This window comes from Hyperoodon ampullatus, assembly GCF_949752795.1.
Source record: "Hyperoodon ampullatus genome assembly, chromosome: 3".
Taxonomy (NCBI): Eukaryota; Metazoa; Chordata; class Mammalia; order Artiodactyla; family Ziphiidae; genus Hyperoodon; species Hyperoodon ampullatus.
The window spans coordinates 92498164-92514068 of NC_136916.1; the positions used below are offsets into that span (position 1 = coordinate 92498164).

General features: G+C 40.6%; 1 protein-coding gene across 1 annotated transcript; it reads right to left on the reverse strand.

Annotated features, from left to right (window-relative positions):
• Nucleotides 1-10565: 10565 nt before the first annotated feature.
• LOC307050071 (E3 ubiquitin-protein ligase RNF4-like) lies at nt 10566-11123 on the reverse strand (the record flags this gene model as incomplete). The annotated part of the gene is made up of 1 exon (XM_079699847.1): nt 10566-11123. The coding sequence occupies one exon, from the start codon at nt 11121-11123 to the stop codon at nt 10566-10568; it is 558 nt and encodes a 185-aa protein (XP_079555973.1).
• Nucleotides 11124-15905: the final 4782 nt, after the last annotated feature.

A 15905-nucleotide genomic window follows, 5' to 3' on the forward strand; every position in this document is an offset into this window, starting at 1 on the left:
GAGGTTAAGTAACTTGCCAAAGTCACATAGTAATTAAGTGGTGGAGCCTGGGTTTGAACAGTTTATCTGACCCAGAGCCCATTATCCTAATCACTGAGTCACCAGAAAGCCAATCAATGTTTTGTGCAATTAAATTTATTAAATGGATCAAATTTGTGAGGCAAAATACCTAGAAAAACTTCCCACTGCTCTAGAGGGAGGAATGGAATTGGAAACCAAAGAAGATTCTGAAATTTCTCTACCTGGAAATCTTAGGAGCGCCTTACAGAAAGTCTAACCTTAAGGCAGAGGGAGAGAAATCCAAGTCAGGGATTGATATTCATCCTTCTAAGCCTGTCTAAGAAAGCCCATCCTCCTCCTCCCACTCACCAAGCATATTCTCCTAGAACAGAGAAAAGGCAAGGAGTAATGTAGTCCTTGGAAACTTGCAAAAGAAATGATTTTTCCCTGAGATTTTTTTTTTCCTGAGAAGTTTTGGATTGTGATTTTTGAAATCATGGTTAATAAAATATTTAAGGGAATTTGTTGCTTGGTAAGGGCCTTTCTTGCATATTTAAGAGCATTTTTTGCTCAGTTTTTATTATTTCAAAGTTTTGTTTTGTTTTTTTTTTTGTGGTTCGCGGGCCTCTCACTGTTGTGGCCTCTCCCGTTGCGGAGCACAGGCTCCAGACGCGCAGGCTCAACGGCCATGGCTCACGGGCCTAACCGCTCTGCAGCATGTGGGATCTTCCCGGACCAGGGCACGAACCCGTGTCCCCTGCATCGGCAGGTGGACTCCCAACCACTGCGCCACCAGGGAAGCCCTCAAAGTAATTTTTAAAAATTCTGATGGGCAGGGCTTCCCTGGTGTCACAGTGGTTAAGAATCCACCTGCCAATGCAGGGGACACGTGTTTGAGCCCTGGTCTGGGAAGATCCCACATGCTGCGGAGCAACTAAGCCCAGGCACCACAACTACTGAGCCTGTGCTCTAGAGCCCGTGAGCCACAACTACTGAGCCCCTGTGCCACAGCTACTGAAGCCCACGTGCCTAGAGCCCATGCTCCTCAACAAGAGACTCCACGGCGATGAGAAGCCCACACACTGCAACTAAGAGTACCCCCGCTCGCCACAACTAGAGGAAACCCGTCTGCAGCAACAAAGACCCAACGCAGCCAAAAATAAATAAATTAATTAATTTAAAAAATCTGATGGGCAGGTTTTCTGAAGAATTAACCTTAAGCACGGAGAAATACAATTCACCTATAGAGGACAAACCACATGGCACAGTTACCATAAGAGCAAGACACATGCTTCACACATCCTGCCGTTTTCACGTAAGAAGGAAAGATAATGAACTTTTTGACTTATCAGAACTTCTCAAAATTGAAAGAGATCTTAAGTCATTTAATTCACTCCTTTCCAGCCTCTGCCTGAAATTTTGAAATAAGGGGAAGTTCATGATGACACAAATGATTTTTTTTTTTACTATTAGAGAAAAGTGTCTATTTTTATCGACCTCGCCTTAAAGGAACAAGAATGTAGTAGGAATAGGCAATAGTGGGGGGTTTTTTCCTCTAGAAATTATAAACAAAATACTTATACCTTTTTTTGTTTCACCAGCTAAGGACAGAGAAGGATAAGAGCAAATCTAAAGGTCCTGTGATAGAGGAAATTAGAACCTGATCTTAATGATTAATATACATATAATTAAACTTTATAAGAATGGTAACTGGTGGAAATGATAACTCAGAACCTAAGGGCTCAGTGTCACAATCTCTTGTTGATGAATTTTAGTGAGGTTTTTTACCTTTCTTATAGTAAATAAACATTTTCTTTTATCTATACAACAATCAAGAAAACACTAAATTCAGAATATAACTGCATTTATTTTTAGCTCCGAAGAGATCTTGAAGGAATTCAATTTAAAATGTTTAATCAACTCCACTTTAAGTATAAAATACCAAGTGTGATAGTATAATGAGCAAATCAAGTTATACATAATAAATTTTTTCAATCTAAAATAATAAAGTGATTACATTAATAAGGAAAGTACATTTTTGTATAGTATTTATTTTAATTTTTCTCAAAAGTTTTTGGTAGGTTTCATCACTTTCCTACCAAACTCTCTTCTCTAAATTCTCAATTATTCCAAGGCCTAGAGAGATTATAGAAGCTATAAGCTGCCACAAGTTAACTATCTCCCTGAATTTTCTTTCATTTTGTAAAATCCATACCCTCTTCTTTGATCCAGTTTTCCACATTATGCTCCAGAAATTAGCTAAGTTAGAAAAAGGTAACTCACCTCCATGAAGCTCTATCATCAGGCCACCAGGGGACAGAGGCAGGCACTTGGACCAGAGCTCAATAGGCCTAGGATGGTTGCAGACCAGAAGTCTGTGACCTGTTAGTTTGCTAAGACTGGGCCCAGAGCATGATGGAAGGAGGGAAAGTTCAGGAGCTGGGAGGTGGGGAAGGCCAGAGTGAGGTCTGGCAGATTCCGTGACAGTTTGTCAGTTGCTTTGATCATCATTAGCTTAAGAGAAAGAGAAACCCTGACTGGAATGGCCTACCTGCCCACCATTTTTTGTGAGGGAGGGGAAGGCAACTCATTTAGATCCAAGGTGGCAGTCTAATCTTAAGGGTCACATATCCCCATTTCTGGCCTAGGGCACTCTACGAAAGAGGAAATAATCATTATCATCTGCCTTGAAGTCTAACACATGAGAAATAACCACCTTATCCCTGCTCACGATTTCATCACAGCACTGAGACACCAGCTAAGTGGCTTTAATAGTTATTCCACCTCTCAGAGTTCACATTCCATTGAAACAGCTTGAACTCTGTCTCTGGGAAAGTAACAAATGCCTGGAAAACTCCAGACCATAAGGAAGCAAGATGAGAAAAACTTCATTTCAAACAGCTTTCTTTAGCAGTTTTAGCTCATAGCAGTACATACCTAGACTGTGCTCCTGAATGACTTATAAAGAGCCATCATGGAACCAGTTTTTCTTACAATAATTCCTCTAACTCAATATATTTTCTTGAATGTCTAGTTCCTGCCTAGCTGTCCAGCCTTAATGCCTACAACTCTTCCACCAGTGTGTGGGATTGCCCAAATATGCTATGCTTCTGTGGCTTTGTACATGTTGTTCCTTATTCTGGGGATCTTCCCTCCCTAACCCCAATCATTATCTCTTCAGTAAACTCTTCCACAACCAGTCCCCCAAGATATAACCCTCTCACCCATCCCTTGTAGAAAATATTTTGCTGGCTGTCTACCACAGTCTCAACCTCAGCCCTATTGACATTTTGGGCTGCCTAAGTCTTTGTTGCTGGGGCTCTGACCTGTGAACTTTAGGAGTTTTAGCAGCATTTCTGGCCTCTGATCACCAGTATCACCACCACCGTGCCCCCCAAGTTGTGAGAACCAAAACTGTCTCCAGACATTGCCAAGTGTCTATTGGGTATATGGGAGTGGGACCCACCCCCAGCTGAGAATCATCGCTTTACACATTTCTGTAGCACCCTAAACCTTTGTACTTGCTTGTACATAATTATTTTAATTGTTTGATTGCATGTCTGCCCCTTCCCTAAGTTGTGAACAACTGCTGGGTTGTGCTGTGTCTTGCTTACCTTGACAGTACATGGCATTCATTGGATCAAATTCTTTGTCAAATAAATGGCTATGAAATGCTGATGATCACCTAGAAACGATGTCCCCAAGTAAAAAAAGAAATTTTTTTTGTTTCATCTTGAATGTTTTGTTGTTGGCTAAAATGTTTAACAATGTCTAATAAAGATGACTGTATGAAAACCTGAAGTCTGCACATTCTTGAGTCTTTGGCCCTGGGGCAAGAACAGTGGGCTAGAAGAGAGAAGCCTTGGGCTTCCCTGGTAGTGCAGTGGTTAAGAATCCGCCTGCCAATGCAGGGGACACGGGTTCGAGCCCTGGCCTGGGAAGATCCCACATGCCACGGAGCAACTGAGCCTGCACTCTAGAGCCTGTGCTCTGCAACAAGAGAAGCCAAGACAATGAGAAGCCCGCGTACCGCAACAAAGAGTAGCCCCTGCTTGCCTCAACTAGAGAAAGCCCATGAGCAGCAACAAAGACCCAATACAGCCAAAAATAAAAACAAATTAATAAATAAATTTATTTTTAAAAAAAGAAGAGAGAAGGCTTGTCTCCCACCAGAACAATGAGTAACTTTGGTTAAGATGTTTAACTCCTCTGGGCATCAGTTCTTCCACCATAAAATATGAGTTCCTAAGACTCCCCTTCCACCTCCAAAGTTTGTGATTCCACAACCTCTGTAGCAAGAGGTCCCAAATCTCACAAAAAGGCACTTTGAGCTTTTATTTCACTATTTTAAAATGAAGTTTTGTGCAGCGGGACAGTGATGTTTAAGAAACTACATACCAGGGCCTCCCTGGTGGCGCAGTGGTTGAGAGTCCGCCTGCCGATGCAGGGGATACGGGTTCGTGCCCCGGTCTGGGAGGATCCCATATGCCGCGGAGCGGCTGGGCCCGTGAGCCATGGCTGCTGAGCCTGCGCATCCGGAGCCTGTGCTCCGCAACGGGAGAGGCCACAACAGTGAGAGGCCCGCATACCACAAAAAAAAAAAAAAAAAAAAAAAAAAAAAGAAACTACATACCAGGTTTTACCATATAATTGGTACCAGGAGATGGGAAACAAAAACAAAGTCATAAACCAAAGTTACTTTTCTTTTCCAAGCTTCAATTTTATCATATATAAAATAGAGATAATAGGGAATTCCCTGGCTCCAGTGGTTAGGACTCCATGCTTCCACTGAAGGGGGTATGGGTTCAATCCCTGGTCAGGGAACTAAGATCCCACAAGCCGCGTGGTGTGGCCAAAAAATAAAAAAATTAAAATTAAAATAGAGATAATAATATCTCATAGGATTGTGGTGAGGATTAAATGAGATGATGTATATAAAATGCTTAACAGTACCTGACACATAGTGAGCACCCAATAAATGGTCATAGCTATTATTATTGTTATTGCACTAACATTTGTATAGAAAATAGTTTACAAAACTAATGCTCCCTCAAATTAACTTTGTCTTGAAATATAACAAGAAATGTAAGTAGGTATTAATCTTCAAGGACTCCATGGAGTTGAATATAAATTAAAAGTTCAATTTTCCATCTTCTAGACTCCAAGGAAGCTCAGAGTCAAGAAGTCAGAGTTATTTCCTCTTTTATGCCTCGGCAGCACCTGGCAGATATTTCTGTCATAGCTTTTATTTCACTGCATTATTTCTTCTATTGTATTATAACTATTTTCACATCTCTTCCCCACTAGCTGTGAGCTTCTTGGAGACTGTCTTATTCATCTTTTTAACTATATAGGTCTACCACACTATCAGAATTTAATAAATACTAGGCAAATGAGCAGATGAATGAAAGAATTAATGAGTGGTCCATGCCCAGCAATGCACTGTACCTTCTCTTTCCTGGTTGGAGAATACAGCAGCTGCTACTTCTGTGACTTGGCCTTGTTCAGAGGAAAGGAAGAGAGAAATTTGTTCTCTAAAGGCTCTCATCTCAGCAGGGAAGCCAAGTGCTGTGGGTAACTGCTACCTCTATCTTGTCACACCACACTGGCAGCCCCTCTGCCCTCCCTTTAGAGGGTCAGTGATGCTGGCAGAGTCATACCTGGGGCCACATGCCTTCTCCATGCCACTCCACAGGAGAAAGGACTATGCCCTGTAGGATCTTTTTGCCTGCTGAAAGCTAAGGGGGCAGGGAAGGGCCCATGTCCAGTGCTGCCCTGATTAATGTTCCCCACACAGGAGGGTTATCATGTTAGAGCTGTCTGTAAATAGTCCCTGGATAGTGAAACAAAAATCATTTTCTCAAAGTTGGAAATCCATCTGCATAATACCATGAAACTGAACTATGAAATTGGAGATGGAAAAAGAAAACTACATGTTTTACTTTCAAAATACTATGTACTAACAAATGTCTAAAACTGTTATAAATAAGGAAACCAGTAGGAGAGAACCGTTGGGAGTGCCTGTGCATTTGTGCAAGTGCCGCTGCTGTTCCCTGCTCTTGTTGCAGGGAAACTGCTGTTTTAGAGACAAGACACTGAGCCAATGATACCATTGAAACCTACTTTCTTTCTTTCTTTCTTTCTTTCTTTATTTTTGCGGTACGCGGGCCTCTCACTGTTGTGGCCTCTCCCGTTGCGGAGCACAGGCTCCAGACGCGCAGGCTCAGTGGCCATGGCTCACAGGCCCAGCCTCTCCGTGGCATGTGGGATCTTTCGGACCGGGGCATGAACCCGCGTCCCCTGCATTGGCAGGTGGACTCTCAACCACTGCGCCACCAGGGAAGCCCCTTGAAACCTACTTTATTAACACTCCCTGGGATAGTCATCTCAGTATGCAGATTTTAATATCAAATCAGTGGGATCTAATTGATATAGCTAAGGAAAGGATCTAAAAGTTTATCCATCTTAACAATTTTAGGTTCTCAGAGAGTAACTTGTTTCTTCTGGCAGGTGTGCTTAACATTTGCTGCAGGGATGAATTCAGTGTGGATCAGACAATAGAAAACCAATCCTTGCTGAAAGATGCCTCTGACTTCTCCACTCTGTCTCTCTTAACCCTTTTCTTGAACAGTTTGATTTTAATCAGTGATTGATGAAATCCTCACATATTATAGCTCAAGAAGTTTGGCTTTAGTTCCCTGATGTAACCTCAGGGAACATCAGGAAACAGCTAATTTAAATTGCCAGATCATCTCACTGTGAGGCTAACTTGTTCTAAAGCTAGATCGGTCATCAAGTGGATAAATTTGATTGTCCAACCTCTTATAATCCATTTCCACTCTGGTCAAATGAGCTTCCACTTTTCCGGAAAGGTACCTGAAAGCTAAATCCAAACTGCCACAGCTCTTCTCTCAATTCCTATCATTGCCACCTCAGACCAACAGCCATCTCCCAAGAGCTACCATAGCTCAAAAGATTGGCACAGCCCTGCTGGCTGTGCTAAAATGAAACTTAACATCAAGGGCAAGAGAGTACCAGTGCATTACCACATTCCTCAGACCAAGTTTACTTTCATCCTTTTTCTTACACATTTCAGAAAATTCACTTCTATTTTGAGAGGAAAATCAACACCAGGATCTTTCCTTCCTGATCCTACCTCCATATTTTCCCCCCAGTTTTCAAACAGTATCTTCAACCCTCACTGATATCATGCTGAATCCTTAAGAATCCTTCTCTGGAGGCTCTTTTTCAGAGCCTTTAATCGTTCCTTAGCAACTGTAGAATAAAATCTAAACTCCATAACACAGCACACAATGCTCTACTCATGATGTGGCCTTAATATTCTTTTCTAGCTTTAGTTCTCACTTCTTCCCACAGCCATGTACAATAGTCAGCCAACCTATTCACACTAACGTGCCTGTGGCAGCTCCCTTCAACTTTTGTTCTTACATCCTGTTGGGTTCCTGCTGTTGCCTAGATGTATACCTTGACTGTCTGTGATTTGTGAAGTGCCTTGTACTGTGCCTGGAAAATAGCTATTGTTTAATAAATAGCAGGTGTCATTATTAATACCTTCTTGCTTCAATTCTTAAGAGAGATAAGTCATACTCCCACTAAAATAAACCCTTGACCCTTGCCTAATGCTTATATTCCAAATTTCCCTATCAAACTTTCCTCCCAGATGATCTGGGCTAGACAATGAAGTAATAAAAGTCAGTGTCCCCAAACATATCTATGATGATAGTAATCAAAAAAGTGGTTGCCTGTGGGAGATGGGGATTGAGTAGATAGGAACTTTCTGGAATGATGAAATTGTTTTATATATATGTGTGTGTATATGTATGTGTGTATATATATATAAATTTTTTTTTTTTGCTGACAAAGCAAAAGACTTTACTGGGAAGGGGCACCCAGGTGGAGAGCAACAGGGTAAGGGAATGCAGGAGAACTGCTCTGGAATTGTTCTATATTTTTTTGGGGTGCTGGTCCTGTGAATGTACATATTTGCCCCAGCTCATCTAATTATACACTTAAGATCAGTGAATTTTTGTCTGTAAAATTTATCTCAATTTTTCAGAAAAGTCAGAATCCCCTCTATTTTTTCCCTAAAGCAGAGATCAAAAACTCAAATGTCGGGCTTCCCTGGTGGCGCAGTGGTTGAGAGTCCGCCTGCCGATGCAGGGGACACAGGTTCGTGCCCCGGTCCGGGAAGATCCCACATGCCGCGGAGCGGCTAGGCCCGTGAGCCATGGCCGCTGAGCCTGTGCGTCCGGAGCCTGTGCTCCGCAACAGGAGAGGCCACAACAGTGAGAGGCCCGCGTACCGCAAAAAAAAAAAAAAAAAAAAAAAAAAACTCAAATGTCTACATGAGTTTGGTAGATAAGGTAAAAATGTAGTGGACTGGGTAGAACATGATAGGGAGGGTCAAGGGCTGCTGGCAAGCTGGAGAGAGTATGCTCTTTTTCCTGATCACATGGGCAATATATGCAAAAGCAGAATCTGTATATTTAATAGGCACCTCTCAGGTGTTTCGATCATTAGCCAAGTTTGTGATACACTGTGCTATGTGACAGGGCAATTAAGTCTCCAAAGTGGAACACACAAGATGTCCTACTGAAATGCAGGAAGTTCTACATCTAATATTTAGAACTTTTTTCTTTTAAAAAAAATTTCATGTTGTTTTTCTTCCTCATTTTATTTTATTTTAATAAATTTATTTATTTATTTTTGGCTGCGTTGGGTCTTCGTTGTTGCATGCAGGGTTTCTCTAGTTGCGGTGAGCGGGGCTACTCTTCATTGCAGTGCACGGGCTTCTCATTGCGGTGGCTTCTCGTTGTGGAGCATGGGCTCTAGGCACATGGGCTTCAGTAGTTGTGGCATGTGGGATCTAGAGCACAGGCTCAGTAGTTGTGGCACGTGGGCTTAGTTGCTCCACGGCATGTGGGATCTTCCCAGACCAGGGCCCGAACCCATGTCCCCTGCATTGGCAGGCGGATTCTTAACCACTGCGCCATCAGGGAAATCCCCTCATTTCATTTTAGAACATACAAAGAAACCCACGGAAGGGCGTATACCCATTTATCTTTCATATCCTGTGCCAAGACAAGCAACTGAGGTTTGGAGTATGAGATTTTGCAGAGAATGCAGTGTGTAGAACAGACATGATGCTGGGATGGGCACTGCTCCATTGGCACAACTGAGCCTCCATGGAGGAAAGCAACACTGCTACAACCATTGAAAGTAAGGAACAAGCTTTACTGCACATTTCATTATGAGGGAAAAGGAGAGAGCACAGTAGAAATCATGTCCTCTCTAATTCTAAAGTACAGATGGAATTGTGAGTCCTTTGTGATTTTCTTCAAAAGAAAAAAGAGCTAGTGTGTGTGTGTGTGTGTGTGTGTGTGTGTGTGTGTGTGTGTGTGTGTGTGTTGGGGGTCTGTGGGCAGCAGTGATGAGGTCTTCTCAAGCCTGCGACCCAGTCAGGCTGCAGGAGCAGCTAGGATGGTGATGCAGTGATGTATTTGTTCACAGAGAAGCAGACCAACTTGTTGATTAGCTGACCAGTATGGTGGAAGGCAGGCACACCTGTAAGCCTAGGGTGAAGGGAGCCTCTCTCTGGTGTGGCAAGTCAGAGAGCACAGAACCACAACTCTAGATTCCAGTGCGTCTAGGTGACTCCTCATGCTGGTTTCAAAGGCCACCAGGAGTCCCAGCAGGACATGGTGCCTGCTTGTATACCTACCTCCACCTTGCTGGTTGGAGAGATGGTCAGAAAGGACTGACTTCCTTTTATTCCAGTGGAGTCAGGAAATTCAGAAAAACCAGGAAGATATCACCCTGCCTGCTCCATTAATTAAAATAAAGTTCCCATTGCTCTAAGCAAGACTCAGTATAATAGTTGCGTAAACAAGAATGAAGTTTATTCATCTCTCAAGTAAAAGCCCAAACTTGTAGGTGGCTGTGGTTTGCAAAGTTGTCAGTCTCTCAGGTTCCTTCCATCTTGTTCCATCATCTCTAGGATATTGCCCTTATTTACATGACCCAAAATGCTCACATGTGGCCAATTAAAAATTGATTGTTATGAGAAAGAAAGGAAAATTTGCTTTGAGGACATCCACCAGTCTCTGGCACACTATGACAACCAAGTCCAGTCCCGCAGCATGAAACAAAACAAATCAAAAGGTAGTCTCATTGTGTGTGGAAAATGAAAAAAAAATTTTATATACTCCTGGGCTTCCCTGGTGGCGCAGTGGTTGAGAGTCCGCCTTCTGATGCAGGGGACACGGCGTCGTGCCCCAGTCCAGGAAGATCCCACGTGCCGTGGAGCGGCTGGGCCCGTGAGCCATGGCCACTGGGCCTGCGCGTCCGGAGCCTGTGCTCCGCAATGGGAGAGGCCACAGCAGTGAGAGGCCCACGTACCAAAAAAAAAAAAAATTATATACTGCAGCAGTTTTTTAAATCAGGCATTTTTAACTCGGTGCACTGAATGCCAACAACCCATAGTTTCTGCACAAGGACATGGAAGAATCTAGCTAGGTTGTCTGTCCTGAGCAACACAGCACACATCATATATAGATGCGGTGGTACAGATGGCAGCTGATTTTTTTCAAACAAACTGGGCAATTTCTAGTATATTTAAGGGAAGTGCAGAGGCACTGACTACAGAAGATGTGGCCACATTGTGTAGAGTAGATATGTCGTTTACTCAGTTCAATCTCTAAGTACCCATCCCTACAAATTCGACACCAGATATAACCAGGTAGTGTGCCACTTAAAGTTTCTTCTTCCAGGGCATTATGGTAGGCACTGTTGGTCACAGATACATCTCTGTCCCTCATCAACCCCTCCTTATCACTGCTCACCACACAGCTGCCAGTTTGGCCTTGGAGTGACCTTGGCCTCCTCCTTTCTTCAGTAATCACAACAGAGTCATAGTGAGTTAGGTCAATCACTGCAGGTTCTAGAGAGTCACAAGTGAGGTCAATTATTTCATCACTTTCCCCAAGTTCTATCAGTTCCACTTCCAAGATCACCTCAGGAGTTGTGCCTCCTTCCCCAGGTGTACAGAATTCTCGTGCTTGTCTGGAATTCACCCTGGTACCATAGCACATTCTTGTGTTCATTGTGCTTTTTGGATCCAGTATTCAGAGAAACAAGTGACCTATGCCAAAGTTTACAGCGAATGCTAAAGTCCTCAATGTCCCACAGCTCTTGGCCAGTCAGTCTCTGACTTACATAAGAATTTAAAGCCCACATTTTCTGGTATATTTGAACTCTGATTCTGGTTCCATTCCTGTCTCCATCTCCACAACTGCTGTGTTCCCAAAGTGGGGTAGGGTGAATCTTCTGGGAGCCACTTATGAAAAAGCTCAATCTGAATTTTTAACTGAAAAAAAATGAGACAAATATTAAGCATTAGTAATACTTAAAATAAGATTGACAGCAGTATAAAGTATATAGATAGAGAAAAATGTGTACTCAAAAGCTTTTGATAACTGTGCATTTAAACAAAGTTTAAACTTTGCGTCCCTCCTCATTCTGTGTCCTGATGGTAGTGAGGAGGAGAAGCCCAATGGGCACGTACATGAAGAGAAGCACAAAATCATTAAACACCAAGAAAGGGTCACTACTTCACACATGATCCAGTATGAGGATCTCAAGAAAACACTTATTTTTTTCCATAGTAAAAATGGAGAGACTAAAAAGCTCTTTGATAAATTGAGTTTCTAATAGCAAATAAGAAATGAACCAATTAGTCTATGCAGAGGTTCATCTTGCCCGGGATTCCCATTCTAACAGAGGCAGTGTGTGAAGTTATAAAGAGTTTTATCCTAGATTCTGTTCTAGGAACAAGGGATGGAGTTCAAGCATTAGCCATAGACATGGTTGGAGTGTAGGCTCTGTGACTTTGGGACATGTGACCTAGACAAAGTTCTCAAAACCTCAGCATGCAAATACTTTTTAAAAATTATTTTGTAATTTAAAAAGAATGCATCATTAGGGAAATGCAAATCAAAGCCATAATTAGATACCATTTCACACCCACTAGGATGACTATAATTAAAAAGATAGATAATAACAAGTGTTCACCCAACACAGAAGCACCTAAATACATAAAGCAAATATGAACAGACATAAAGGGAGAAATTGAAAGTAACATAATAATAGTAGGGGACTTTAACACCCCACATACATCAATGGACAGATCATCTAGACAGAAAATCAACAAGGAAACACTGGCCTTAAGAAACACATTAGAACAAATGGACTTAATAGATATATAAAGAACAGTCCATGCAAACGCAGCAGAACACACATTCTTTTCAGTTGCACATGGAACATTCTCCAGAATAGATCACAAAACAAGGCCACAAAACAAGTCTCAGTAAATTTAAGAAAACAAATCATATCAAGCATCTTTTCCAATCACAATGCTATGAGACTAGAAATCAACTACAAGAAAAAAAAGACCACACAAACACATGGAGGCTAAACAGTATGCTACTAAACAACCAGTGGATCACTGAAGAAATCAAAGAAGAAATTAAAAACATACCTGGAGACAAATGAAAACAAAAACATCCAAAAATCTGTGGGATGCAATAAAAGCAGTTCTAAGAGGGAAGTTTATAGTGATACAAACCTAACTCAGGAAACAAGAAAAATCTCAAACAACCTAACCTTACACCTATAGGAACTAGAAAAAGAAGAACAAAACTCAAAATTAGTGAAAGGAAAGAAATCATAAAGATCAGAGTGGAAATAAATGAAATAGGGACTTAAAAAATAGAAAAGATCAATGAAACTAAGAGCTGGTTCTTTGAAAAGATAAACAAAATTGATCAACCTCTAGCCAGGCTCATCAAGAAAAAAAGAGAGAGGCCCCAAATAAATGAAAACAGAAATGAAAAAGGAGAAGTTACAACTGACACCACAGAAATACCAAGTATCATAAGAGATTACTGGGAACAATTATATGCCAATAAAGTGGATAACCTAGAAGAAATGGAAAAAATCCTAGAAATGTACAATCTCTCAAGACTGAACCAGGAAGAAACAGACCACTTTACCAGTAATGAAATTGAATCAGTAACCAAAAAAATCCCAACCAAAAAAAAGCCCATGACCAGATGGCTTCACAGGTGAATTCTACCATTAAGAGAAGAGTTAACACCTGTCCTCCTATCCTTCTCAAACTATTTCAAGAAAAATGCAGAGGAAGGAATGCTTCTGAACTCATTTTACAAAACCAGCATCACTCTGATGCCAAAACCAAACAAATATCAGAAAAAAGAAAATTATAGGCCAACATCCCTGATGAACATAGATGCAAAAATCCTCAACAAAATATTAGCAAATCAAATTCAACAAACCTTAAAAGTATCATACGTCATTATCAAGTGAGATTTATCCCAGATATGCAAGGATGGTTTGATATCCACAAATCAATCAATGTGATACATCACATTAACAAACTGAATAATAAAAATCATATGATCATCTCAATAGATGCAAAAAAAAAGGTTTTGACAAAATTCAACATTTACTTATGATTAAAAACTTTCAGTGAGAGACTGGCATGGACTAATGTGTACTACCAAGTGTAAAATAGATAGCCAGTGGGAAGCAGCCACATAGCACAGGGAGATCAGCTCGGTGCTTTGTGACCACCTAGAGGGGTGGGATAGGGAGGGTGGGAGGGAGACGCAAGAGGAAGGAGATATGAGTATATATGTATAGCTGATTCACTTTGTTATAAAGCAGAAACACACCATTGTAAAGCAATTATACTCCAATAAAGATGTTTAAAAAAAAACTCTCAGTGAAGTGGGTATAGAAGGAACATACCTCAACATAATAAAGGCCACATATGACAAGCCCACAACTAACATTATACTCAATGGTGAAAAGCTGAAAGCATTTCCTCTGAGATCAGGAACAAGACAAGGATGCCTACTGTCACCACTTTTATTCAACATAGTATTGGAAGTCCTAACCATAGCAATCAGACAAGAAAAAGAAATAAAAGGAATCCAAATTGGAAAGGAAGAAGTAAAACTGTCATTGTTTGCAGATGACTTTATACTATATGTAGAAATTCCTAAAGACACCACCAAAAAACTACTAGAACTCACCAATGAATCTGGTAATTCTAAAATTGGTATGGAAACATAATAGACCCTGAATAGCCAAAATAATCTTGAGAAAGAAGAACAAAGCTGAAGGTATCACATGCCCTGGTTTCAAACTATACTACAAAGCTACAGTCATCAAAACAGTATGGTACTGGCACAAAAACAGACACATAGATCAATGGAACAGAACAGAGTGGCCAGAAATGAACACACACTTATTTGGGCAATTAACCTAGGACAAACAAGGCAAGAATATACAATGGAGAAAAGATAGCCTCTTCAGTAAATGATGTTGTGAAAACTGGACAGCTACATGCAAAAAACCAACTGGATTACTTTCTCACACTATACACAAAAATAAATTCAAAATGAATTAAATATTTAAATGTAAGACCTGAAGCAATAAAACTTCTAGAAGAAAACAAAGGCAGTAAGCTCTCTGACATCAGTCTTAGTAATATTTCTTTGGATATGTCTCTTCAGGCAAGGGAAATGAAAGCAAAAATAACCAAATGGGACTGCATCTAAGCTTTTGCACAGTGAAGGAAACTATTAACAAAATGAAAAGGCCACCTACAGAATAGGAGAAGGTATTTGTAAATGATATATCCAATAAGGGGTTAATATCCACAATATACAAAGAACTCATATAACTCAACATCAAAAAAACAAACAACCTGATTAAAAAATGGGCCAAGGGTCTAAACAGGCATTTTTCCAAGGAAGACATACAGATGGTTACAGACATATGAAAAGATGCTCAACATCAGTAATCATCAGTGAAATACAAATCAAAACCACAATGAGATATCACCTCACACCCATCAGAATGGCTATTATCAAAAAGACAGCAAATAACAAGTGTTGGCAAGGATGTGGAGAAAAGGGAACACTTGTGAACTGTTGGTGGGAATGTAAACTGGTTCAGCCACTATGGAAAGCAGTATGGAGATTACTCAAAAAATTAAAAACAGAACTATCATGTGAACCAGCATTTCCACTCCTGGGTATTTATCCAAAGAAAACAAAAACACTAATTAGAAAAGATATATGCACCCCTGTGTTCATTGCAGCATTATTTACAATAGCCAAGATATGAAAGCAACCTAAATGCCCATCAATAGATGAATGGATAAAGAAGTTCTGGTATGTATGTGTATATATATTGGGTTGGCCAAGAAGTTCATTTGGGCTTTCCCATAAAATATTACAGATTATATATATATATATATATATATATATATATATATAATGGAATATTACTCAGCCATAAAAAGGAATGAAATCTTGCTTTTTTGACAATATGGATGGACCTAGAGGGTATTGTGCTAAGTGCAATAAATCAGAGAAAGACAAATGCTGTCTGATTTCACTTACATGTGGAATCTAAAAATCAGAACAAATGAACAAATAAAAAAACAAACAGAGTTATAATTACAGAGAACAAACAGGTGGTTGCCAGAGGGGCAGTGGTGGGGGAGGAAAGAAAGAGATGAGGGAGATTAAGAGGTACAAACGTCCAGTTGCAAAATAAATAAGCCATGGGTATAATTTATGTACAGTGTGTAGAATGTAGTCAATAACTATGTAATATCTTTGTATGGTGACACTATAATCATGGTGACTATTTTGAAATGTATAGAAATATCAAATCACTACACTGTGTGACAGGAACTAATATAGTATTGTAGGTTAATTATACTTCAAAAACAAACTCATAGAAAAAGAGAACATATTTGTGGTTACCAGAGGCAGGGGGTTGTGGGAGGG